The sequence below is a fragment of the Prunus dulcis genome, chromosome 2 (genome assembly GCF_902201215.1).
Source record: "Prunus dulcis chromosome 2, ALMONDv2, whole genome shotgun sequence".
NCBI classification, from domain to species: Eukaryota; Viridiplantae; Streptophyta; class Magnoliopsida; order Rosales; family Rosaceae; genus Prunus; species Prunus dulcis.
The window spans coordinates 23,372,503-23,399,084 of NC_047651.1; the positions used below are offsets into that span (position 1 = coordinate 23,372,503).

The following is a 26,582-nucleotide window of genomic DNA, read 5'->3' on the forward strand; positions in this document are numbered from 1 at the left end:
GAACAAAATGTCAAAAATCGTTTCTAAAGTAAAGGAAGATAAAATAACGCGTATTTGTGACAACTTTGCATCTAAAATAATTGTCTATGGTCATCTCATCTGCCCTCTTAAATTTATAATAGAAATGACAGTAACTCCATAGCTTGTAGTTGATGTGACATCTCTCCTTCCTTGACCCCTTTACTTTATTTATTACTTTATATATATATTTTAAGGATATATTTTTTTATTGAGATAAGAAATAATATAATAAACTCACACACACTACAAAGATACTAGAATTTGAACTCAAGATCTTGCTTAGGAAAGTAATTGCTTCAAACCACAACACCAATGGGTCATTTGCGACCCTTTTACTTTTTAAATGAACAAATACAAAATCATTGCTTTTTTATAAAAAGGAGAAGAAATACCACTTTTTTTCTTTATTCATATTTTTATTTTATTTTTATTTTTAACAACAATGTCTCCGCTATCTTCTAAATCTCACTATTATTTTGCATTAGCATATCAATCAGAAAATGACATGCTAAGGTGCATGCAAAAATGATATTGAGGAATATATTTGGTGGCAAAAGGGAAATTTCACACACAGTCAAAAACAGATGCAACATCACATTCACATGGCATAGATCTGTCTTACAAGTTTTGAGCATAATATATGTGCTCATCTTCTGATCTCTCTTCAACTCCATAACTTCTTTGTGCACAAGTCTGTCTCTCAGAGTCCATTTTCCTAGTAGATAAAAGGATTAATTTTGATCCCCTTAAAATTCCCAAAAATATTGGGTTCCACACACACCCTCTCCTCCCAAAAGTACCACCCCATCTCAATCTTCTTGTCTTCTACTCCTACTTGTATGGAAAGAAATCTGTTCTACATGAAAACTAGCCATATCTGCATTATGTTTAACACTTTCTCAATCCTTCACGTCAAAACCAGATCCTAATCTTTTGTTACTTCTCACTTTCGTAGTCCAAATTTTCAATGTTTGATATGAAGGAGTTGCATTTTTGACAGAATGAAGAACACCCACCTGCTTAATTTGATTCTTGTACTGACTTCAACTGGAGTTTTGGTATCTTTTGTATTTTTGATCTACTTTTACTGCAAAAGAAGTGCAAAACATGAGCAACAAGATGTGGAAAACTCAGAGCAGAAGCATGAAGATGATGTGAAGGTAGAGGACTTGATGACTTTTCAGGATGGCCAAGACCTCAGAATTTGCGACATACTAGATGCTCCAGGGGAGGTGATTGGAAAGTCAAACTATGGAACACTGTACAAGGCTTTGTTGCAGAGTAGCAACTCAGTGAGGTTGCTGAGGTTTTTGAGGCCTGTGTGCACTGCAAAAGTTGAAGATTTTGGTGAAGTGGTTCAGTTGTTGGGGTGTATAAGGCATCCCAATTTGGTTCCTCTTCTGGGATTTTATGCAGGGCCAAGGGGTGAGAAGCTTTTGATTCATCCGTTTTATTGGCGTGGCAATCTGTCTCAGTTTGTAAGAGGTGATTCTCTTGCCTTGTTGATCTATCTTCTTTCTGTTTGTTTATGTTTGGTTGCCAAGAAAATGCATAGAATGAAAAAGAAAGATTGATCTCTTTTTCTTAGTACATGAGGATACTGAGTCTTCACTCAATTGGGCTTAAGAGGCTTACACAAAAGAATATCTGCTATCATTGTGTTTCAAAACAATCAAATTCATAACTGTTTTTTTGTTTTGGTAAGTGAATAATATATAACCAAAAAAGAGGCAAATTCAGAACTTTTGGATATTGGCTGTGAACAAAATTAAATGATCAGAGAGAAACCAGGGCTTCAAAAAAATTCTTTTCTTTTTTACCTGGGTTTGGATTGCTCATTCATTTCAAATTTGCAAACTTTGTGTTGTGGAACAGGAAGTTAACTTCTGGCAGGTCTTTTATCACTTCCACTTATAAAATTCTGTATTGTTCTAATTTCCAATTTCCCTGTTCTGCTTTTGACTCATCTGTTTTTGTCTGCATAATTTTGATCTCTTTTTCTGCACGTTATACAACACTATTTGGATTCTTTCCTTCATAAATTATATCTGTCACCTGTCAGCACCTAACATTGTCAGTTTCTCCTCCCATGTTCCCTTGAGATAAGGATGACTACGCCTTAGCAAAATTAAACATCTGTGCTTGTCATTACCAAATTTAGAGCTCTTCTCTGATTAAAATTCTTTATGTATGTATATTTTTAGCTCCCAACTTCCCATAACTTAGAATTGATAGATAAACTTTGCTTCCAATGACAGAAAGCAATCCTGACTCTCACAAATGGGCCATTATCTATAGAATCTCAGTTGGTATAGCAAAAGGTTTGGATCATCTTCACACTGGGTTGGAGAAGCCCATAATTCATGGCAATCTCAAGTTGAAAAACATACTTTTGGATCGCCATTACCAGCCATTCATCTCAGATTTCAGCCTATATCTTCTGTTGAATCCTACTGCTGGCCAAGAAATGCTTGAACTTTCAGCATCTCAAGGCTACAAAGCCCCTGAGCTGATCAAAATGAGGGATGCAAATGAAGAGACTGATATATTCAGCCTTGGGGTTATCTTACTTGAATTACTCACAGGGAAGGAACCAATCAATCAAAACCCAACAACACCTGATGAGGATTTTAGTTTGCCAAATTTTATGAGAAATGCAGTCCTTGGACATAGAATCCATGACTTGTTCCATCCAGGTTTACTTCTCAATAGCAGCATTGACGACGAAGTCCCGGTTACTAAAGAACAGATTCTCAAGTTCTTTCAGCTTGCTATGACATGCTGTTCTCCTTCTCCATCACTTAGACCAAACACCAAGCAAGTTCTATGGAAGCTTGAAGAGATTGGTAACTGAACACTCTACTTGAGCACTGTTTGGTAGGTCATAGTGCCTTGATTGAGAATATTTCTGTTTTACAAAATCAGCATGATTGATGGCCATGACAAAAACAATGACCATGATGACTTTGACATGTATAGTAAAAATATAGGTGGTTATATATACTCTTTGAAGCCAAAAAGCTGAAAACTTCAGCTTATGGTTGCACACTTTGAGCAAAAGTTTCAGATTTCAGCCATCCGACAAAGATCGAAAAGTTGGTGATTTAGTTTGTCAGATTGTAGATTTCTTTATTGCTAAGTATTAGCAGCCTGAGACTAGGAAATTCCATATCACTCAGCAAAAAAGAAAAAGAAAGTACCTTTAATCAACAGTGAGCAATGAAATTATGCTTTTTTCTTCTAGACCCAAGATTGAAATTATGCTTTTTTCTTCTAGACCCAAGATTGTCTGCAACTTTGAATTAAGAATTTAAGCTTCAAGTTCTCATAGCAGATTAATCAAAATCTTGGTCAACTAGTTTCATATGAATTTGAAGACCAACAAGGCATACCAGAACTTGGTTCCAAAATAATATGTTTCATCTAAAATCCAAAATTCAATTGGATTGTCACTCTCTCTTAATGATCTCTAGCTGCCACATAAGAACATGGTGGGTGGTGGGTGGGTTTATGTTGGTCTGGGTCCAACCACCATGAGAGATCGCTATCTTAGCTTAGCTGCGGTGTGGAGGGATGACATTATTATGATTAAAAAACACCATTGCACTACTTGATGAAACTTGTCACTTTTTTGGTCAAAATCTCCTTCTACACCTTTTTCTCAATCAAACAAATATATAATTTGTTTACGTACATGGCATGACACGTGGCATATTGGTATAAAATAACAGAGGACCACATGCAATTATTCCAACACTTGCCTCAGTTTTGGTCTTCATGTTTTCTGAATAAATACTTTCTTGGCCTTCAATTCTCGAATCTTTTTTACTTCTTTTGCACAACAGAGAAATTAGAAGTCCTTTTCTTTACTCCTACAACAAAACCAGTGACAAATTCAACTCTAAAACGCTACCCTAGGCCTCACTATGCTTTACAGCAAGAGCAAGGGGTCAAATAAACTAACCCATCATTGTTAACCTTAATAATAACAATCAACAAAAGTAGATGCTATTGTCCCCTGGACTTCCACTCCATAATGGCAGAAAGAAGAGTATAATTTGGTATTAGATTCTTATTTGGCAATGGCAAATTCGTCATTGGCGACTTATCGTTCTCTTGAATCCATGTCTCTATTGATTTGCGATCATAAGTGTAACCATCCGCAGCCACACAAGGTTCCTGCATTACATCCTGTGACAAAAGAAAATAGCATATTATATGGGATTTACAATGACATGAAGAATAATTGAAGCCACCAACATTTGGTCAAAATTATAAATTATACCATAAAAACAATCCCTTAGAAATTTAGGAAATGTGGATAAAATACAATTGTCCGACTGCGACTGACTAATGTGAAGCTTTAACATTAAGGATATTGAGTAGGATCTCTCCTTAAGCTGTCATTGAGTTAAAACCCCATTCCAAATTCTAAGGCTTTCTGGTTAAACAATACTATAAATATAGGTACTAAAGATTATGCGTACCTTAAGAATTGGACAGATGAAGTGGTTAGGAGGTAGGCGGCACTGAACTGTGGAAGCTGAATCTCTTGCTTTATCAGCAACCATTTTCAGTCTCTCCAGCAGAGGAACTACTTGCTCTTTCAAGTCAGGTCTGTCTCTGCGTCGAAGCTCTGCACAACTCAATCCCAATTCAGCCAACTGCCTCGTCTCTTCCATTGGCCAAACCCCAGCTTTAGGATCCAAAACATCCATTAAATTTCTATCACTAATAGCTGTTTCCACCAGATGGGTTAAAGCTCTTGCTGGTTTTGCAGTCAGCAACTGCAAGATCACCATTCCAAAAGCATAAACATCAGATTGTGGAGAGATTATCCCAGTCCTTTGATACTCCGGGTCTATGTAAGAGAGAGTCCCAACAGGTCCTGTGTCATTGTATATACTGGACATAGAAGGGTCTAAGTTAAGCATTGTAGAAAGGCCAACATCACCAATCTTGCTCACAAGGTTATGATCAAGCAAGATGTTTGCTGGTTTCAGATCACGATGGATGATTGGTTTTGGCTTTGAGCTGTGAAGAAAGATGAGAGTTGAGGCTACTTCCCAAGCAATTCGGAACCTCTCAAACCAAGGAATAGGAGGTGTACTGTTTTTCTGGAGCAACCTGTCCTCCAGGCTACCGTTCTCCATGTACTCATACACTAGGCAACTGTGTTCAGGACATGCACCAAGAAGGAGAAGCAAGTGGGGATGGCGGATTTTGCTCAGGATCTCAAGCTGCAAGCCAGTAGAAAATGTAAATCAGTGTTCAGTTGGGTATCACAGGTTCCCAATTTTACAGTTTCTTCTATGCGATGCGTAGTACCAACACAGCACAAGATGAGAACGGTTGCATGCATTATTAAAAGCAGAGACTCTAAAGAGCACATACTTATTTTCTTTTTTAGTTCTGACTAAAGAGCAGTGACCGGGAAACTTAACTACACCTAATAGATAAATTACCTACTGAACTCCTAAGGAGCTCTTGATTATACAACAGGCGATTTCTTCAACAAATATTTTGATATGCCATTTTGTTTGGTTCAATACCACCCTTAGTTTCAATGTGAACGACACTAATGCAGGAAGGATAGTTCGACATCTATATGAGCTACTATCCAGATTTAGTCATGCATGTTACATACCTCCTGCTGGAATTGCTTAGTTTGGCGATTCTCTTTAGAGTGAAGAACTTTCACTGCTGCAGTTGTATGATGAAAACTACACTTATAGACAGTTCCGTACGCGCCCATTCCAATCCGAAGATCCTCAGAGAAAGATGAGGTGGCAGTAACAATCTCATCCCACATGAACTTCTGGTATTGCTGCACAGGACCTACAAGTACACTTTCAAGCTTTTCTTTCTCCTCGGCATCATGCATGGCTTTCATCTCTGCTTCTCTCCTTTGCGAAACTTCTCTTTCAACACATTCTCTCATATACTCAGCCTCTATCTTAGCAGCTTCATACTTCTCCTTCTCTTGTGTTGCAAATACTTTGGCTTTCTCCTCCATTGAATTTATCTCCTTGAGCCTTATTGCTTCCTCTGATCGGCGTCTATTTAAATTGTTTATCTGATTATCAAAAAGAAATATTTCTTACTATTCAAATCGAAGATCTTAAGAGATCTTGCTAACTATTACAGAAGCTAAACTGGATGGGGAAATAAAGAAACAGAAAGTATTTACTGCTGTCAACAAGGATAAGAATACCTACCTTCCTAGAAGCATCAATAGTCTCACTTTGAGCCATTGCATACATTCCTTTGACATGTCTGAGTTCAATTCTCAGCTTTTCTAGCTCCAAGTTGATATTTGCCTGCAAGAAGTGCAAATTGAACAACTCCATTACTTCTTTAATACATACAGCTCCCCCTATTGACCTGACCAAGGGACGTGTTTCCATATATGTAATAATTAAGAGTTTTAATTCAAAAAAATGCGGTATTGGTTGAGAAAAGGTCTCCCACACTTTTCAATCATCTTATCATAGACTTAACATGTTAAGATGGTTTAAGTAAAAACTTTTCAGCAATTTGAAACACATGAGACCATGAATTCTGCAGGCAAAGTACTTTCAACTGAATAAAAATAGCATAGGAAGGATGTTTAGGAATCTAAAGAGCGCTACATACTATATAATCCATAGACCACATCTCATGTATGCAATTCCTAATATGTATTTTTCTGCATAATTCATTGGAAAGCACCATTTAACCATGTCAAAAGAAGTCAGAAAGTACCACCTGGCTCTCAGATGAATAATCTGTAACCACGTCTGAGGTGGACGCTTGATCAGAAGTCCATGACCGATTATCTGTTAGGAAGCTTCCACTACTAGAGGGCTGACTCGGTGTATGCACAACATCTGAGTTGCTGGGACAAGAACTCATACCATCCTTCCCTTCCCCAAGATCCTGAGATTGGCATCTAGAATGAATGGTTTCATTGGAATTTGTCTTTGTACTAAGAAGGGTCTGGTTGATAGTTGTAAGAGCTTGAAATCGCTGCATTGGAAGGGAAGGAGAACGGAAATGGGAGTATGAACCGACCGAGCCATGATCTGTGCCTTGAAAACAGAAGAACTGAGTTAAATATTTCAGCTGCTTACATAGTTAGCATAATTGACATTGTACATTATCATTTATTGCTATGGTTGCAAGAGCCCCGATTCTCTAAAGAATGTATATGTTGCACATTACATGATATCAAGATGTCACTCAACCTCAGTCATGTGCATTACCTGTCTGTGAGCCGGACGCATAACTTGAAGAACTGTTGATAGAACATGTGTCGCTATTGTCATCTCTAATGCTTGCAACTGACTCGGAATCAGATGCGCGTACTGATGACAATTTTCCTTTTGAAACAGCATATATGGTGCAAAATCTTGGGCTGCAAGCTGAGATTTTTGAGGACAGTCCCTTCTGTTTCCTAGGAGCATTAAATTGGTAACATGATCAACCACAAGGCAATTTTGAGGAATAATTTTTCACAAAATACAAAGAGGATTACATGGATGGTTCTCTATGTTCTGTAGAAATATATTGACAAGACAAATGACAAAGGTTTCTTTCATTTTTCTTTAAACATGCACAAACTCTCTTTTGTGCTTGTTTGTGTGTGTGTGCAAGTGAACACATGCCTCCGTGAATATTTTGTTCACCCTTTTGTTCACCAGAAGCTCAATTTGAACCTATCTAGAACCTGTTAAATGATTTACCAGATGACAAGCAGGAATTCTGTATCCAAAATTATATCCTCTCGCAATTGGATTTTGTATGCAAATAATCAAAACACAAAGGCTGCCAAACTCTGGAAATTTCCATCCCCTTTTCCCCACACAAACCACAGTCATCAAAGTATCCATTTGAACAACCACATGCCAACAAAATACCTTTTAAACATGCCACGAGATGGGGCACCTAAGACAAGATTGCTTATAGCAGACTTAGCAATCTCCTCCGCTATTGCATGTGCCACGTCGTCTGATTCAATGACTACAACATCTACTTGCACCTACATTCAAAACAGCGACGTTTACATTTTTGTTACCTTGGATTTTCTTAATATCAAACTTCAACAAATAAGAAAGTTGTACCTTCTTTTGAGCACACATTTTCTTGTATGGAAGAAGCAACTCACTTGCCTGCCACTCAATTTCCTTTCTATATGCAGCTACTACGTCTTCTCGTACTTGTGACAATGGAATCAGATTTCCCACTATACTCACAACAAAAACAAGAATTTTTAAACATAACAGTAATTTAAAAAAAAAAAATTTGAATACCAAATCAGTCTTAAAAAAATTAGAATACCAAATGAATGAATTCATGAGCTAAACCCAGTTTATGAATGTCTCAAATTTATACTCATGTTTATACTTACTTGGTGTTGGAACTCCAGTAATCCTTGGGCGCACATGTATCAACTTGAAGAATACATTTCCCTCTGGAACAAACTTCTCCAGAGCCCATCTAACAATGTATTTGCTCTTTCTGTTCCCATTGATAGCAATGGCAACAATTGAAAGAGGGGAAGGTGCCGCCTCCAATGCGACACTGCCATGTGCTTCAATAATTTCACTCCCATCCATTACTCTGCCACTCCTCTGTTACACTGAATCCTCTGTTACATGTAACATGTAGAAGCAAAGCACAAGAGCACAATTACTACTCGCAACAGACCAGATAAATCAAATAAATCAGAATTTTATTATAAAAATGTTAAGGATTTAAAATAACAACTTCACGTAGGTATATCTTGAAGAGAATGAACCTTCTTCAATTCAAATTACCCGGCAATACATAAATCTTACGACAAGCAGGCAGGCGAGAGAGAGAGAGAGAGAGAGAGAGAGAGAGAGAGAGAGAGATAAATTGGCAGACTCAGAAATGAATTTTCATGAAATAAGCCTCAAACTACCAAAAAGAACCAAAATTTTGAATACACAAAGACATGCTCGCAAACACATATGCAAAGTGCCGTTCAAAACCAAAAACAGGCTCACAAATTTCAAAAACCCAGAAAGTACACAGACGCCAACTTACAAGAAAAACCACACAACACAACAAGAAGATAAGAACGTACCAGTTTTTTAAGGGTCAAGACTCAAACTTCGAGCTCTTCTTCAAATCCTCTTGAGAAGAGAACAAAAATTCATAAATATCTCCCTCTGCAAAACCATTTTGAACATTCAACCACCATTTCCAGAGTTGGAATAGTTTATCTGCCACCAAAGCTTATTTTGCCTCTTAAAAATTAAGAGCCAACTTTTCCGTGAGGCATTGCCCTGTATCTGTATCTGAAAGCTACGGCAGTTTTCTTTTTGGGTTCCTCTGTGGATTAAAATCAACAACTTGCAACTTGCTTAACCATATTAAAAAGAACCATTTGTTCAGTCTCTGGTATGACTTTTCAATCTCTGTTCGTTTTCAACGAAAGTGCAACTTGATTTTGCATCTACTGCTCAATCAGTAGCATTAATTTACAAATTTTAATTTAAATGAGGACCTACTTATATATAAGTAATTTTTATTTTTATTTATTTTTAACAGTTCTTTTGAACTCTAAATTATCTCAGCAAGAAACAAAGTTGCAATCTTGGATTATATATTATTATTATTGTTTTTAATTTTAATTTTGGGTTTGCTAAGTTGGAATTATGGCACTGTATAAACTACCACGAATCTTCTCCTGATTTGGGAAATTGGTTGTTGGCCTATATGAAAAACACGAGGGTATAAGACCAATGCCAAAATTGCAAAGAAGATTATTTCACTTCCTTAAAGTTTGACTTGACTGATTGGCTGCCTGCCTCATAGAAATTTGTCTTCATTTCCATGTGTCCTATAGTTTTTATATTTTCACTCCATGTTTTCAAGAAGATGACATACCATATGGCTTTTAGCTCAAAGGTTCCTATGACATGGGTTCACTTTGCTTCTTTTTTTATTTTTTTCTTTCTAGTTCTCTCAAAAGTATTAATAGTCAAACTTAAATCCACAATATCTTTTTTTTAATTATCGAAGGTTATTCTTAAGTTTTGATCATTATTACAAATTTAAATAAAAAAATAAATCCTCCCCATCTTTAATGTACGTCTTTGATATCATTTTCAGGGCATATCTAAGTTACCATGAACCTAATTTGATAGCTGATGAGTTGTTAATGTATATAGGGCTTCCTTTCTTGTTTTTCATAAAAAGGAACGGTATTAATAATAAAACTGTCACATAAATTAGAGCAAAATTATGTACAAATAAAATGTTAACAACCAAAGACTAACACGAACATCTCATGTGACCAAATAAAGAGAAACTTGTAACAAATTGATGACGAGGACCTACAAGTACAATGGACTCTGCAATGTCTATAAATCAAATAAACGCGTTCTTATTAAAGAAAAGGATTTGAACCTCACATCATATGATTCATAAAGTCACATATACAGTAGAGTTGAAAGGGACAACAAAATTTAATAAGTCAATGTGGACAAGTTGACTTTGGTAGCTCAGCCTTTTCAATGCATGTCGTCGATTAGCTTAGCTATGGCCAACATAGGAATAGCCATTTTCCATTTGTTTCATACATGATATATCATATGTGAGTAGGCGCTGGCTACATGATTACTAATTAACGACCGTCGAGGCGCTGGCTTCTTCCACGGAATGCAACTCCATCAGCTGCTGGTGGCTGCTGATTATTAAAAGGTTCCTGAGTTGTTTGTGGTGGAGTGGTTGTTCGACCATTGAGTCGGAAGCTTCTTCCCCGGAACGCAACTCCGGCATGAGGATTGCGTTCCACCGGGGAATTGATTTGGGTTCCCTCACCCCAGAAGGATACCAATTTGTGCCTGCAAATTATTCATCATTAAGGTGTACAATTATGCATATATATATATATTTATTAATGTCTACTGAATCATTCATTACTAATGAAATCAAATATTGTTGATCCATAAAAGGATACACCCAGAGAGGAGTCTTGAGCATTAATTTTCCACCAGCAAGAGGATGAAGCACGGTTAGAAAGTAATAGAGATGTCCTGCAACCATCCCTACAATGTCTGGCTTCAAAGGATCTCCAAAAATCAAATCCAGACCCAGAAATGCCCAAGGAAGATAAAATCCCTGTATGTACCCCACAACTTGTGTTATATAATTTCCAAAATGAGATAGCTAAACTTAAAATTGAAGAGAGAGAGAGAGAGAGAGAGAGAGAGAGAGAGAGAGAGAGAGAGAGAGAGAGAGAGAAAGAGAGAGAGAGCACCTTCAAGGACACCAGCCCATATATGTTGATACGTGCATTTGGGAACTCACGGGACCACACATACACGATCATGAAAACCACTGAAGGTCCCATAAACGGAGAGAACAAATATGGAACAACAGCCATCACCTATAAATAATCCATGTATATATATTTGTCATTATTTTAATAATTTGCAACATGAATGTCTATGGAAACCAAAAAAATTAAATTAAAAAAAACAAATAAAGAAATCAAAATAGTAGTGCAGGCCGGCACAGCTAGGTTTGGGAATAAAATAGATGTATAGAATGCTTTGGCAATGTTGGTCCAATTAGAATCAGAGAGAAACAAATAGTAAATTAAATAGTTTTGCTTACCAAAAGGGAAATGGCACCAAATACCAACATCCAAACATAGTCTGCCGTTCTCTTGTCAAACGGTCCTCTCTCCAATCCCACACCATATCTCGCTCTATGCAAATTGGAAACAAATAAGGCACAGATAATGCGACAAGTTATTGTATCATTAAAATGAGGTATGGATAATTATGTTATCTTAATGCCATCGAAAAGTCGCTCACATTATTATAAGACGAAAAGCAAACGGGAATGAAAAGGGCCCCAGGAAGAAGAAACTGGTAATAAGCCTCCAAACCTTCATTAATCATCATTGGTAAAAGAAAAAGAAAAGCGCAAAGCATGATCAGAAGCAGAACAATTCCGGCCTTGAATAATCAATAATTAGAGAAGATTTTTGAGATTTTAATTTTACCTGGAAACGTTTTATGACGAGGCCATAATCAAGCGCAATGTTCCGTGGATTATAAAGTTGCAAGTACAAGGCAGCTGCAGTCATAAAGCAGGCAACTCCATAGGTCTTGCTCACCGGTGGCAGCGATCGATAGTATCTGTAAATTCATAGGCGCAGAGACGAGGTTCTTTAATTTCCATGGAAAATTAAAAAAACTTACATGCATCCGTGAAAGGATAAAAATGATTGTAATTTATGACATAATTTGGCAAAGTGAATTAGGAAAAGCATAATTTAGCAGATTGTTTAATTTATTATTGACTGGGAGAATGTTGATCAAATCCTTAATTGATTGGTGTAGTGGTTTTTAATGCTTATTACAGTTGTATGATAAAGTAAATAAACAAGTTAATCAAAACTTTCAACCATGTTGTTCTTTGATTCCTATGATAAGATCATCCAAAACCAAATTGATTAGAAAGATGATTTGAATTCTAAGAGAGAGAGAGAGAGAGAGAGAGAGAGAGATGAGGAGAGGTTGCTTACTCCGCTGGTGTAGACATTGCAATGAAAGAAGAGGAGCTGGAAACTAAGTGAGCTACCAATTAATACAGCTTTATATGTAATATGTGCTCTCGGTCATTTGTCAAGCCTTAGTGGGGACGTAATGAAAACTCCAAAGAACAGACTTTGGGGTCGTCTCAATAACCCAACGAAAGGGTCATGGAAGAAACTACATTGGTTTCAACCAAGTCTTTCTTCCACTACCACTCACCATTGACCACCTATACAAGTTCTATTATTTATTTAATTGTTTTTGTTTGAGACCGCAACTACCCTAGTAGAAAACTTGTCTATCCATGTATATCAAATAGACACCAATGACTTTTGTAAGATGAAATTCATATTTGCCGAAGAATATTGGGGCAAAGAATTCAACTCTCGATTCAGATCTCTTTAATCAAATATTTAAAAATGTTTAAAAAAAGTATTGGTGTGAACTTCTAGTATTAATTGTATAATTAATTATAAAGATGAATTGGCACCTCACAAATGGTACCTTCTTCTTTTTTTAAACAATATTTTTTCCCTTACATGGGAAGTTCCTCTCCATATCTTATAAGGTATTTGGTATCTGTTTAATTAAGTAATACAAAATCACCGTGATATGAAGAGGAACTTCACCTTTATAAATCATAATTACATACAAAATATTTGGATATGTATTTAGAAGTGAAATTCACCATAATTCTCCTCTCTCTCTCTCTGGTATTTTTCTTAAATTTTAAATATTTAACGGTGGTCAACCCTAACCCTTTTGGATGGGAGTGATACTCATTATAGTCGACTTTACGGCGAATACTTAATAAAATATTGTGGTATTGAGATAGACATTGGCGATTACTCAAAGAATGGTTCGGCTTCCACTAGTAAGGTTCAAGATTAGTTGAAGATCCAGAACTATAAGTTGCTCAAAGCTTTATCATCAAGTGGAGAGTGAGAGATGTTGTCTAATTTGAAACTTCATGTACAAATATATTAAGGATTATGTTATGCGGTTTCAACTCAATGTTGTCTAGGACAAAAATTTTATTGGGAGATTTTGGAAAAAGTGAAAAAAGAGAGAAACTTTTTTAAAAAAGCCAAAACAATGACTTTCATGAGCAATGACTTTCACGTCATACTCAAATAAATTCTAATGATATTATATGGAAACAAATATGATATGAAGCTGGACAATGTGACAAGTTATTGTATCATTCAAATGAAGCATGGATATGGATAATGTTATATTTATATATGTATTTTCTACCTATAATATTTTGTATTTGTCACAGATGTATTCCATTTTTTTAATACCCCACACAAGCCAGCGGGGCTGAGAATTCAAATGTCAGTACACTATCCCATACATGCAGAGGTTTTAGGGTATTTATTATTTCAGTACGTGGTTGTGAAAGTAACTATAGGTTTTAGGGTATTTATTATTTCAGTTTGTGTCGTTGTGAAAGTAGTTAGGATATTGAATGTTGATGTTGACATCGGACAATTCTTTAATACAAAGGGTTTTGAAGTCGCGCCCTGGATAAAAGTTGAGGCCCTGCAAACCAACACAACTAGGAACGTCTTTGTGTCAATAATTTGCTCACTCGGTATATATATATAACATTTGTTAAACATATATTATACACATAAAAAAAAAATCAGAACCCCTCAAAAATTAGGAGCCCTATACGGTGGCACAACTTGCACACCGTAAGGACCATCCCTGCATACATGCATATAAACTGTATACTGCTAAGAATAATGATGAATCCCTGATTCATCGATGCATCGTAAGAACAACGTTTGAATATGTTACGAGCCATATCATATAGTAAAACTATACGCACGTGTATGTATGCATGTATATGCATAAATAGAAAACCTCTCAGACCAAGATTACAGATTGTACAGGAATCTATTCTAAGTTCCACAGCATCATGTATCCAATTGAGTGGTCACCCACCAACAGACAGCATCAGAGTAAAACATTAATTAAGACCTATTGAAGAAAACTGCAGGAAAGATTGATGCATCCCTATTTACTGCTCAACTGGGGTGGTTTAAAAACTTGAACTCTGTGGAACACTCTGCTGCATAAGCCCTATTTGATAACTACAACAGCACAAACTACAAAGGCCATCAAAACCCATCTTTGGAGGTGTGCATCTCACCATTCTTCTTCAACCACATAAACAGAATGAACAGTCTAATGAAACCAGCAACTACTTTATAAAAGATGCTATGAACTTTATACCTGGGCAACACCAAATTTCTAAGGCCACAGCTCATACAAGTCCTGTGAAAGAGAAGAGGTTTCAGATGACCTAATTTAAGGTATCATAAGAATTTGGATACCTTCAACTTTGTCATAAGCCAAGGGAAAAGACAACAATACAAGGAACGCATAGTACCTTGAATAATTTTGCTTTTAGCAATTCTGAATGTACTTTGGAAACACCGTTCGCAGTATGGGAGCATACAATCGCCAGGTTTGCCATTCGGATACTCTGTCAAATCAAATGGTAATTAAAGGTCAAATTGCTAAACATTTTCTCATCAAGAAGACCAAAGAATGCTTAATAAACACCTTCAGAATGTACTTGTGAAAGGGGAACAAATAAGCCAAAAACTCATTTAAATACTGCCTTGCAGAGATTTCCGAATGCCCCTTTTTCTATCCTCTTCTCAATCAAATACAGGTTGGTCCTCGCTCGCCTGCTCGCAAATACAGGTTAGTCATTAAACTTCATCGACCAAAAATATCATTGTGCTATTGCTTAATTAAAATATAGTCCCCAGTCCATGCCATTACACAAAAATCAAAATATATGATCTTCTCAATCAGCTTGGAAAATCATTTTTGGCCAGTATTTTGCTTAGTCCCCAATCCATCTTTAAAGGCTAAACCCTAAATACATCAGTTTTTTGCCAATCTGGAGCTGGATCTTTACCATCTGCTTCTGCAATTGCTGTAAATCCCCCTTCATCTCTTCATGCGTATTAACCATTGTCTCCATCACCTGTCACCAAAAAAAGAAAGTCTCACCAAATATAGTGTGGGAACCTAATTAAATCAAACCCTAGGTCAAATAATTCCTTCCATTTGGGGATTATTTGACCTAATTGGGAGTTACTCAATTTAATTGGGAATTACCCAATTAAATTGAACATTACCTAATTAGGTTGAGAATTGATTTGGTTAATTACCACAATTCCCAATTAAATGAGGAGTTACCTAATTGAATCAGGATTTGATTTGATACCTACCACAATTAGGGATTTGATTTACCCTAATAAATCAAATCCCTAATTAATCAAATCAATTCCAAAAAGGGGAGGAATAATTCCCTTCCATCTACGGAATTATTCCTCTGAAACTCTAGCCTCCGAGACCACTATAAAAGCATAGCCACACACAAGGGTTGAGATACGTCAGAATTACTACTAAAATCTCTACATAAAATTCCTCTCAAACCTTAGCCACCTCTTTTCTCTCTCTCTTTTACATAAGGCTCCGGTCGCCCGGTTTACACATTAAACACATCCCGTACCCTATTTTAGCTATCGTTTCTCTACGGATCGATTGAACTGACTTAGGCATCGGAGGGCCTTTTGCCAACACCCCCCGGGTGTGGTCCTCTTATTTGTTCTATTTTGCAGGGAGAAAGCGGTGGCGAAGAAGAAAGGGGAATTTTTCGAATCGAATATTCTCGTGGGGAAATTTGCTCCCACATATAGCATATAAAAAAAAACAAACAAAAAAAAAAAAAAACTTCCTCTTGCATCTTCACATAATCTTGAGCTCTTGCAGTCTTTAGCTCTTCGATTTGGATGGACTTCTCCTTCACTGCCTCATCTAGCTTACTCACTCCGTCCTTCATTACAGCTAGTGGCGGATCCACCATGGGGTCAGACGACCCCATGACAGCCCTGGAAATAGCTTGGAGGTCCCTTGTTGGCCACATCTGTCTCGTGCTTAAAACATTACAAAGCAGCTATAGCTGCACCAAGCAGCCCCAATTTCCCCACGGTGTAGATGGCTTTAGAGGTGCCAACAATGGCATCCAAGTTACTGTAGCTATCTCTCAAAGTTTTTAGAGCTCTTCTTGAAGTGGGTGATTTTGTGAAAAATCGTTTAAAAAAATCAAATTTAGATGTCATGTCGTCTTGGGTTTTGTGAAAAAGTAATTTCGAAAAGAGCTGTTATTGTTGGTTCTTCATATCTCTCTCAGCTACGTTATTTTCTTTTTACTTGCTCAATTCTTTTGTCTCACATTTTTCTCTCCTCTTCTACTTTCTCTCTCCCCAGTGCTCTCCTCGGCTACGTTCAATTATATCATCTCTCACTCGCTCGCAAATACAGGTTGGTTTTTCATCTATGTCTCTGCTACGTTATTTTCTTTCTACTCAGTTCTTTTTTCTCACATTTTTTCCTCATTTGCAACTTTCTCTCTCCCCAGTGCTCTCCTCGACTACGTTCAATTATGTCCTCTCTCGCTCGCTCGAAAATACAGGTTGGTTTTTCATCTATCTCTCTGCTACGTTATTTTCTTTCTACTCAGTTCTTCTGTCTCACATTTTTCTCTCCTCTGCTATTTTCTCTCTTTCCAGTGCTCTCCTTGGCTATGTTCAATTCTGTCCTCTCTCGCTCGTTCGCAAGTAAATCATCAAGTAAATTAACTAGTAAATCATCAAACAAATTCATGATCATGCACATTCATGTTATCCAACTTATTGATTTTGCATTAAAATTTTACCACTCACAAAGAAGAGAAACACTTGTGTATTTTGCTATTCTTGGTCAATCACAGCATGTCACGCATAATAAATTTTTCACATAGCAATCTGTGATTGGTTGAGGATAGTAAAACAATGATATATCCGTTTCATATAAGTTTTTTTGAACAAAGAGAGCTCACCACCCCCTCCCTTAAGTTATTTATACCCTTTAAAACAATTAAACCATGAATAGGTGCAGTTTGGCTATTGTTGTGAGTTTGAGGCGCATTTGAAATAGGTGTACTTCATCCAAAAACAATTAAACCATGAATTTGAATAACCATTCTTAAACCGTGCTTATATTTTTAGAAATTTCATACCTACTGGGTTTTATAGGTGGTTAAGTTGGAGATAATATCAGTATTGCTAGTAGTGGACTCATTCATTATTTGTTGTATTTTTATTTGTCAAGTTTCCTATGTAGGACTTTATGTTCTTCAACACGCCCCCCTCACGTAGGACCATCACATAGTTAGTCACACGTGGAGTCAAGTCCATATCAGAGTCAAGCATTCAAGCCAAATACGTGAGCACCACGAATTGAGTCAGGAGTAAAGGTAAACATTCAAGCCCAACAAGTGAGCACCACAGATTGGGTAAGGGATAAGAGTAAAAGGCCTAGTAATTTAGCCCAATCAATCATCCCATACTATGTTAGACAAAGTGTATGAGAATTTTTGTAAAATCCCACATCAACCAACGGAGAGGGGGTGATGTGCCTTATATGTGCACACCCGCATTCATCTAGCACGAGGCCTTTTGGGAGCTCATTGGCTTCGGAGTCGTATGAACTCCGAAGTTAAGCAAGTTGGGGGCCAGAGCAATCCCAGGATGGGTGACCCACTGGGAAGTTGCTCGTGAGTTCCAAAAACAAAACCGTGAAGGCCAGAGAGGGAGGGCCCAAAGCGGACAATATCGTGCTACGGTGGAGCCGATCTCGGGATGTGACAATTTGGTATCAAAACCACTCTGCCGTGTGGTGCGAGTGTGCCGACGAGGACGTCGGGCCCTTAAGGGGGGTGGATTGTAAGATCCCACATCAACCAACGGAGAGGGGGTGATGTGCCTTATATGTGCACACCTGCATCCATCTAGCACGAGGCCTTTCGGGAGTTCATTGGCTTCGGGGTCGTAGGAACTCCGAAGTTAAGCGAGTTGGGGGCTAGAGCAATCCCAAGATGGGTGACCCACTGGGAAGTTGCTCGTGAGCTCCCAGAAACAAAACCGTGAGGGCAGAGAGGAGGAGCCCAAAGCGGACAATATCGTGCTACGGCGGAGTTGATCCCGGGATGTGACAATTTTCATATATTTCTATATATGTATTCTTCTCCAATATGGAATATTGAGGTATTTATAAATAAAAAAAGGTATAAAGGAAATAAGTCTCAATTACAATAGAACTATAAAAACGAATAAATAAAAAATTCTAACTAAATAAGGACTGCCAACTAAATAGATTTAGTTAGATCTTTCGAGATAGTTTTGCTAACTAATCAATATGCTCATCCAGTCTAGAAAAAAGAACTTTTATTCAAAACCGTACTTGCAATGCATCATAGTTTTGGGCTTTTCTTTTTTCTTTTTTTCGCACGAGCCAATAAGGAAGAGAGATTTGGAAAAAAATAAAAAATAAAAAAAAAAGAGGAAGAGAGATTAAAGAAGAACAATCTTTGTACTCTTGGAATGGAGGTGCCAGATGCCAGACCATAACTATATTAATTAATTAGCCCCCTTAATTATATCTTAATTTAATTTGTGACTATTGAAATATTGCACTTAATGATTAAGTAACTAATTTTCTGTTCTAATTTTTGTTTCCATCTAGTACAGTATAATTATTCCTATAAATAAATAAATAAATAAATCAACCCATTGGCTTAACCCTAATATTTGATCGAAACAAACAGCCGTCCTCTAAATTCATACTAGCTAGTAGCTGCTTGCTGCCCCAATATATTAGATGGGTGGGGGCAGTTCCCGTTCCCGTTCCCGAATTATGTTTATCCTCTTAACTTTATTTAGGATTTCAATTTGGACTTATTTTAATTTTTAGAAAATGATGAAATCTCATGAATGATGCTTGATCAAAAGTTTGAAGTGTTACTATTTTCATTTACCTTTTCTGTTTTTCAGCCCCGATTTTGATTTTCTGTAAGTTTAGAGTGCTACAATTTATTTATTTGGGGTTTCTTTTGGCAGTTAATGCGTTTGCAGCCCGATTGTGTTGGTCGAGATGGCTTTAAATCTGATCCGGATATCGACGAGTTTAATCAGTGGAGAAGGACACTAAACAATGCTTGTGGTGTTGATGTGTTGGAAAAAGAAGGTTCTACTTCCCCTAGTTCGGCTCAACGTTGGCTGGCTTGGCTTGGCATGAAGGTGTAGCATTTAGTAGACAATTCGATAATTATGTATATAAATTATGTGGTAGAATATGAGTTAATTATTTTATGGACGTTGTAAAATGCCCTAAATTATAAAATTAGCGAGATCTCTTGAGTCTGCATAATACAGTCAATCAATAATATTGATCTTGTGATTCTTGCTTCCTTCCTTTCCTTCCCTTATAGTTTTTGCATAGCCTCGAGTCCTCGACCTTTTGTTGATTGGGCCGACTAGCTAGTTACTACTAGTTTGTTTCACATGATTTCATTTGGTTGGGCGGGGAGGGGAAATACGCTCAATTCACTAATTTGAGTTTGAAAAATGCAAATATTGGATTTATTCCTTCCAAATTAATATTACGGTACAAAACTCGAACATGGAATAAATAAATAAATAAATAAACAAATGTTGTATACATTATAGGCAAAGTGGAAGATTATCTGGAGTAAGCATTAGTCTTGTATCAAACTTCAGGACCGGATGCAAACAAGCTGACAAGGCCTCGAAATACTTGTGCTGATAGTTGGTGTGCTTGAAAGAGCTCACCGTCCAAATTCCACACGCTCTCGTTGCCAGAAGAAGTAAATGTAAACGCAGTGGTCTGCAGTGCACCCAAGAGATATGAAACAATTAAAGGCAATACGAGTTTTTTCAGGACAAGAGTGATGAACACATGATGAGAAACACTTACCTTGTGATGTTCAACGAATTTGAAATCGAAGGGGTTTCCTCCTTTCCTTGCAAGCTGGGTAAGATGCCTGCGTGTATCAATTAATCATATGCATAAGCAACTTTTTATGGTCTTCATGGATAAAGCAGTGAAAAACTATCAACCTATGGTACTGGTACTGGATGCCAATCAGCAATAAAATCTTCAGAACTTTGCAACAAAAAATCTCTTTAAGCAACTCACAACTCGTCAATATGACTAGAAGGCACAAGAAGTATAGATAAATCCTTAAGCTGGCGAAGGGGGTTATAGAAGCATAAATCCTTAGGAACTTGGCATCGAAAACCTCTATAAGAAACTCCTAACTCGTTGGCATTGCAAGCACAACAAACTCAAATTTTTCTATGTGCGCTACATAGAAAAACACTTGAGAATTTTCAAAAGAAACAGATGATTCTGGACTACCATGTTACTTAGGATGTAAGCCTTTCAAACTTATCATAAAAAATCCTTTTGCCATCAAGATCTTGGATAGGTCATCAAAAGATTGCTGCACAATTGAATGTGCCCACCCTAACAGTTTATAGCCCAATTATTTTAAATTTAAATGTGGGAAACTGTGTCAGGGGAGAAGACGTGAAGGTGCATTGAGATAAGGGCCAGATATTATTACCACAAATAGAGAGCATGAGAGCAGTCTTTGATTAATATGAGATGCATCAAACCATCTGAAAGATGTGCATCAACCACCAAACCGTCAGGTGCTCTATCATTTCTACAAGCAATTACTGCAGCACCAATGCTAAGAAAACTTCCCTTGGACCTGGACCATTTTGTTTCTCCTGGATGTGAGCAAGGTGTGGTGGTGTTACAGACTTTGCAGTTAACACGGCATACCACCTTTTCAGATTTCTTTGGGCTCCAAAATGGTCGCTTGCGACCCCCCAAATTTCCTCTTTCAGGAATTGATTTTGCTTCTTCTGATTTGACTTCTAAATATGCTATTTCTGCCTGATATGACCTGAATGATGCAACATATATAAATTAGCTACTACAAAGTTGAGCACATCTGAAAAAGTGAAGTAAAGGATCATTATCTCTAGTCACAATTCATTGGTAGCTAATGAAAATAATCTGCATGCATGGTGAATGTATAACCAATAACGAATCACAGACCATGTTTATGATTTGAGCCCCAACATTCATTACTTTAGCGACTTACTTGTGCTTCAAAAACACCCTTGTTCCTGCATAATCATATCGTTTAGGGCCCATCCAGCGGTATTTTTCACTCTCAGTAATGACATCTCCATAAAATCCATACCTACAAATATTGAACATATGAATTTTAGAGAACATTGCTGATGAGAAATTCAAAATGAGAACCAAATTAGATAATTTTCCATTTCATCACCAGTCATTTATTTAGATATTGTAATGAAAAACTACCCGGCAAAAGACGCTGCATAGCGCACAAAAGGTTCAACCTTCGATGTAGATTTTATTTTCCACCTTACAACTTGGGCTACATCAAGGCACACCCTTTTTCCAAGGACAATGTGAAATGTAGATGTTATAGGATCTCGAGTCCCAGTTGTGCTGACAAAAAAAAAAGTGAGCACCTTACATGAGGCCAAAGAGAACAATATATGAGTAGGGTATGGTAAAATGGTCAATTTCTGTTCAAGTTTAACATCAACTTGGACAACATTTATGGTAACAGTAAAAATGCAGAGAAGTACCACATCACAATGGCATCAGTTGAGCCAGCAGGAATAATTCCAAATCTAAAATGCTCATTGGGGAGGGAAAACTCAGAATCTTGATCTGTTGTGTTTTGAAAAGAAGAAAAAAATTGTTCAAGTAATAGGCATTGGTAAATATAAAGACAATATACTATTATAAAGTAATATCATGGTTTGTCTAACACAAAATACATCAACAAACAGGAGAAGAAATAGCTTCAATTCCGGTGATTTTCTACCTCCAGTGATATGTATGAAAACAACCTGTCACAAATATAAATCAAACTGAAACCTGACTTGTATGGAAATAAATTATTATGGTACATACTGATATTTGGGACTCCAAAGCTATCATAACTTGTACTTGGGAGGAGAGGAGACTGCTGCTCATTGTTCTGAGAAGAAGTTCCAATATCTGTTGCATTTGGATCACGAACACAGAAATTGTCATCACATGTAGCAGATTGAAGAAAACCCGAAGGAGTTGGTGGGTATGGAGCTTTATGCCTTGATAAAAGAAATCCATTAAGAATTTCATTGAAAAAACCATCACCACCCTGGAACCGAATCAATTAGCAAGTAATCAGTAATTAGGAACAAGATGCAAAAAGTTCAAACATCTTTAAAAGGGAAAATGTGATAGGTTAACATGTATTAACATTTTATGTAATACAATATAAAGCTCAATGAACAACCAATTCCCTAAATCTTTTTATGTTACAGAGATTAAAGTCAGTCTAGGGAAGTTATAACTTACAACAGCTATAACTCCGTCATATGAAATAAGCTCCTTGATGCCTATAGATGCCATCACATCAAATGCGTGTCCTGCCCTTTGGGTCACAATCACCTGATGAAGGGATGGAAAACAATATTTAAGAAGGATCACTTAGAGCATTAAATATAATTGCATGTGATCTAGTGGTATCACTTCAATGGAATTTTATAATCTAGGATTAGAGCAATCTAGAACTCTACCTTTGTTTTCACTTTAGCCCGGGAGAATATAGAAGCCACAGAATCCCAAGTTTTGCAGCCATTTCCCTTCCCACTCCTTGGATGAACAAAAACCTAGTCAATCAGGAAAAAAAAGTTTCTGGAAAAGAATTATAATACCACTTTATGTCAATTTTGATCAGCCAACTAAAGAATTCAAGATCCAAACATGAACAACGATATAGTGATAAATTAAAAAAAACTACCAAACATACCAGAAGATTCTTTGGTCTCCCCTGTTCTAGGGCCAAAAAAGCATTAATTTGATTAACCCACATCTGACATGTTTGGAGATCCTTATGACCGAATGTATATGCAACCAGGACCCGAAGAGAAGGGAGAGTCTTTGACCTCTGGAAACCATGCACTGTAAAGCGGTAAATCTGCATGTATGTAAACACAAAAACACATCATTATCTTATGGGGGAGTGAAAGCACACAACCAAGAAAAGGAATTGAACAAACCTCGGAGTCGTGACCCGAAAGGCATTTTCTAGCATTTGAAATGTTTGATCCATGAATCAAACCATAGTCGATCAACTCAACAGCATACACATCAGAAAATTTGATCTCGGTTGCAACCTTTGATTTGATGCCCAAACAAGTTGAGTCATCCTGATATATTAGACAAAGAGAAAAAAATTCAAATGTTCATACTTCAACCTTATTACCAACTCATCATTTAACAATTATAAATGCTTTTTTGACCTATGATGCAGTATCCCAAATAAAGAAAATAACAGAAGTGATCATAAACTACTATTTCAATACAAAATGATCATAAACTACTATCAGACAACAACAACAAAAAATCATAAACTTCTATCAGAAATAAACAAATAAATAAATAAATAATTCAATCTGATCTAATATACACAATTAAGAACATATTTCAATCTAGAGTTGATAAAGACGAACCTTAAGTATCAAAGAAATCATTTTTAAGATAAAAGAAGAGAAGAGAAAGTAAAATTACATTATCCAGTGGCTCAACCAATTTCCAAGACAACCCATCTGAGTTGAAGGTAAGAGCGACTTCCCCAACGTGGTCCAAGGAAAGGGTGCAGCTCAAAGACGAGGCCTGGCCATCGAACTGTGCGGGTGGGAGAGATTGCTCTGTTCGCATACAATCATCTACATCTCGTTCCATTCACGAGGTTTGATAATAATTAAAATGATATTCAAGGCCAAGAAACTGAAGATTTTTTCAGATGGAATTCAAAAAACCGGTGATCGGGTTATGGGCTTTGGAGGAAATGCGTGAAAGTCGCTTGTTTTTCTTCTTTTCAATCCGAATTCCCCCAGCGAGGTGGAATTCGCGCTTTTATTGACCAAAAGTAGCCAGAGATATTTTGAGTTTGACCCAAAAATAAAAGCCAGAGATTATTCAATTTTAACTTTTAATGACTTTTAATAGGTTTAAAAGTTTGAAGGCATTCAATTATAATTTTTAAATAGTTTTTAAAAATTTAGTTGTATTCAATTGTGAGTTTTAAAGAAGAGTATTTAAAAAATTTGAGGTATCCAAAATGTTAATGATTTTTAAAAACTTCGTTAAATAAATGACTTTTTATTACTTTTAAAGCTAATTCTTACTACCAAAAGCCTTGTTAATTTACACCAGACTTTATGAAAGTTGTGGGGGTCTTTTTTTTCCGGCAGCTGCAAATGGGTTGGGCTGCCGTAAAAGGGAAATTACTGGAATTGCCCCCTGTGCCTGAGTTCGAAAATTAAGCCCCAAAAGCACTTCGAAAGGGCAGTAAAGCCTTAGGAAGTGTTCTGGTTACCTTCACCAACGAAAATGAGGGCTGCTTGCAGGTAATTTATGCTTGCTTACAGATAAAGTTTTAGCTTAGCATGAGGAGATTGTGGCATGGGAGCAAGGTCAGCATGAGTTGAGCACCAAAGAGGAAAATAAGGCTTCCTAGGGAGAAATGGGAGTGTTTAAGGTGAGGGAGACAAGGTTTGCAGGATGATCTTGGCTAAAAGGGGCTAAAGGAAGGGCATTACTTCTTCCGGCAGCTTGACAGATTCTGAAAAATAATCTGTTAATAGAGAAGAACGAAGAAGAAGAGTGAATAGGGCTACTGGACTTTGTTAGTAAGAGAGGAAGCTTGCTCTCTCATCCTGGGTTGGTTTTTGCTAAGTGGAGGGGACCTCCTTTTATAGCTGCGGGAAACCATCCTTTCCCAAGAAACCCTAATGGTTTCTTCCCAATCTTGGCAAGTCTGTCCATCCCTTTTCTTCTCTCCTCTTGACTTTCCTATCTGGGTGAGATTTCCCCTCATCTATTTGCATAAAATCAGGAGTTTTGGAGCTCAAGACCCCCCTTTCCCGCGGCTGTTTCAGTAGGAAGCTCCACTCTCGGCTACCCTCTTCCTTCTCTTTCCTGGAGCAGTACTAATAAAGGAAAACAACTGGGTGTATATGCTGGTTTGAAAGGATACTCCCTTTCCTGACAACTTATATGCTAATATCCATTGGTCTCTCTGGTGTTTTGTTTTGGAACTTGATCCATTCCCATGTGCTGACATTTTCCAGCGGCTCTGTTTAGTGATTCAGCAGATTTCTATGTGGCTTCTATCCTTTTTTCCAGCAAAGGGCTGAGATTTTATGGCTTATCTTGGGTTTTTTGTATGGGCCAAAGTGATTTCTTAAGCAAGTGGGCTGTTTTATTAAATATTGGGCTTTTGGTTGGGCTATTAATTCTTTGATTGGGTTATTTTGGTTGGATCATTTTGGTTGGGTTATTTTCCCCCTTTTTGCTCACCCATATATTTGGGCCTAAGAAATGGGCTTGGGTCCCGAGGCTCCCAAGCAACCCGGAACCTCCATTTCTCGTCCCATCAATGGGCCTCATGACGACCTATTACCATCCATACCACAACCCACTCAAGCAAGCCCCGGGCATTTTGAGTGGCTTGGGCCCACTTAGGCTTGTGATGTGCTTGGGTGTGGAACGACGATTTCGTACTTGGCATGGCATGTCGCTTGGCGTGCTTTATGTTTCTCCTTTTATCATCTTTGATATTTAATTTTGGCATGGGCTTGTAGAGCTAGCATGGTGAATTAGCACGGCGCATGAATTTCAATTTGCATGTGGCGAGCTTTCGGGTGCCTCTTTTTTACGCCTTTTCTTAATAAAAATGGCGCTCCGGGCTGGTAATTTATTCGGGCCCAATCATGGATTTTTTTTGGGTCTCAACAAAAGTATTGGGAAGCTAAGCCAATTTTTTCTTCCCTCATTATATCAAGCAACAGAGAGATCTTTTTTCTTCATGATTAGGGCTCCACTTTGGTATCCCATCTTGTCATCCACTTCTTTCAGGTTAGTAAAAAATCTTGAATGTTTTTATTCTTTTCTCATCAACAATAATGAGCATTGGAATTTCAAAAGGAATTTGTATTATGGTTTATTCACCGTCATTGAAATAAA

At 37.2% G+C, this 26,582-nt stretch overlaps 4 protein-coding genes across 6 annotated transcripts; 1 reads left to right on the forward strand and 3 right to left on the reverse strand.

Annotated features, from left to right (window-relative positions):
* The first annotated feature begins 540 nt into the window (after positions 1-540).
* Positions 541-3,087, forward strand: LOC117617791 (putative kinase-like protein TMKL1). Its single transcript, XM_034347350.1, has 2 exons — positions 541-1,506; positions 2,280-3,087. The coding sequence occupies exons 1-2, from the start codon at positions 1,023-1,025 to the stop codon at positions 2,873-2,875; spliced, it is 1,080 nt and encodes a 359-aa protein (XP_034203241.1). The 5' UTR covers positions 541-1,022; the 3' UTR covers positions 2,876-3,087.
* A 734-nt stretch (positions 3,088-3,821) lies between these two features.
* Positions 3,822-9,487, reverse strand: LOC117617790 (U-box domain-containing protein 35-like). 3 transcript variants are annotated; one of them, XM_034347349.1, is made up of 10 exons: positions 9,113-9,487; positions 8,411-8,650; positions 8,124-8,245; positions 7,920-8,041; positions 7,266-7,456; positions 6,769-7,085; positions 6,240-6,341; positions 5,669-6,097; positions 4,509-5,261; positions 3,822-4,212 (listed from the first exon to the last, which is right to left on the reverse strand). In XM_034347349.1, the coding sequence occupies exons 2-10, from the start codon at positions 8,616-8,618 to the stop codon at positions 4,030-4,032; spliced, it is 2,427 nt and encodes an 808-aa protein (XP_034203240.1). In that variant the 5' UTR covers positions 8,619-8,650; positions 9,113-9,487; the 3' UTR covers positions 3,822-4,029. The 3 variants fall into 3 exon arrangements, with proteins under 3 accessions (XP_034203240.1, XP_034203238.1, XP_034203239.1); XM_034347347.1 differs by having other exon boundaries at positions 6,769-7,091; XM_034347348.1 differs by having other exon boundaries at positions 6,769-7,091; positions 9,073-9,487.
* A 937-nt stretch (positions 9,488-10,424) lies between these two features.
* Positions 10,425-12,739, reverse strand: LOC117619572 (derlin-1.1-like). Its single transcript, XM_034349562.1, has 7 exons — positions 12,572-12,739; positions 12,047-12,182; positions 11,856-11,929; positions 11,653-11,746; positions 11,294-11,422; positions 10,994-11,154; positions 10,425-10,877 (listed from the first exon to the last, which is right to left on the reverse strand). The coding sequence occupies exons 1-7, from the start codon at positions 12,586-12,588 to the stop codon at positions 10,658-10,660; spliced, it is 831 nt and encodes a 276-aa protein (XP_034205453.1). The 5' UTR covers positions 12,589-12,739; the 3' UTR covers positions 10,425-10,657.
* Positions 12,740-20,048: 7,309 nt separating this feature from the next.
* LOC117620064 (ceramide kinase) lies at positions 20,049-24,509 on the reverse strand. Its single transcript, XM_034350155.1, has 12 exons — positions 24,123-24,509; positions 23,612-23,761; positions 23,362-23,529; positions 23,129-23,221; positions 22,908-23,000; positions 22,479-22,707; positions 22,148-22,232; positions 21,855-22,004; positions 21,628-21,729; positions 21,079-21,426; positions 20,427-20,493; positions 20,049-20,336 (listed from the first exon to the last, which is right to left on the reverse strand). Exons 1-12 carry the CDS (start codon positions 24,294-24,296, stop codon positions 20,199-20,201), a joined length of 1,797 nt encoding a protein of 598 aa, XP_034206046.1. The 5' UTR covers positions 24,297-24,509; the 3' UTR covers positions 20,049-20,198.
* Between the last annotated feature and the right edge of the window lie 2,073 nt (positions 24,510-26,582).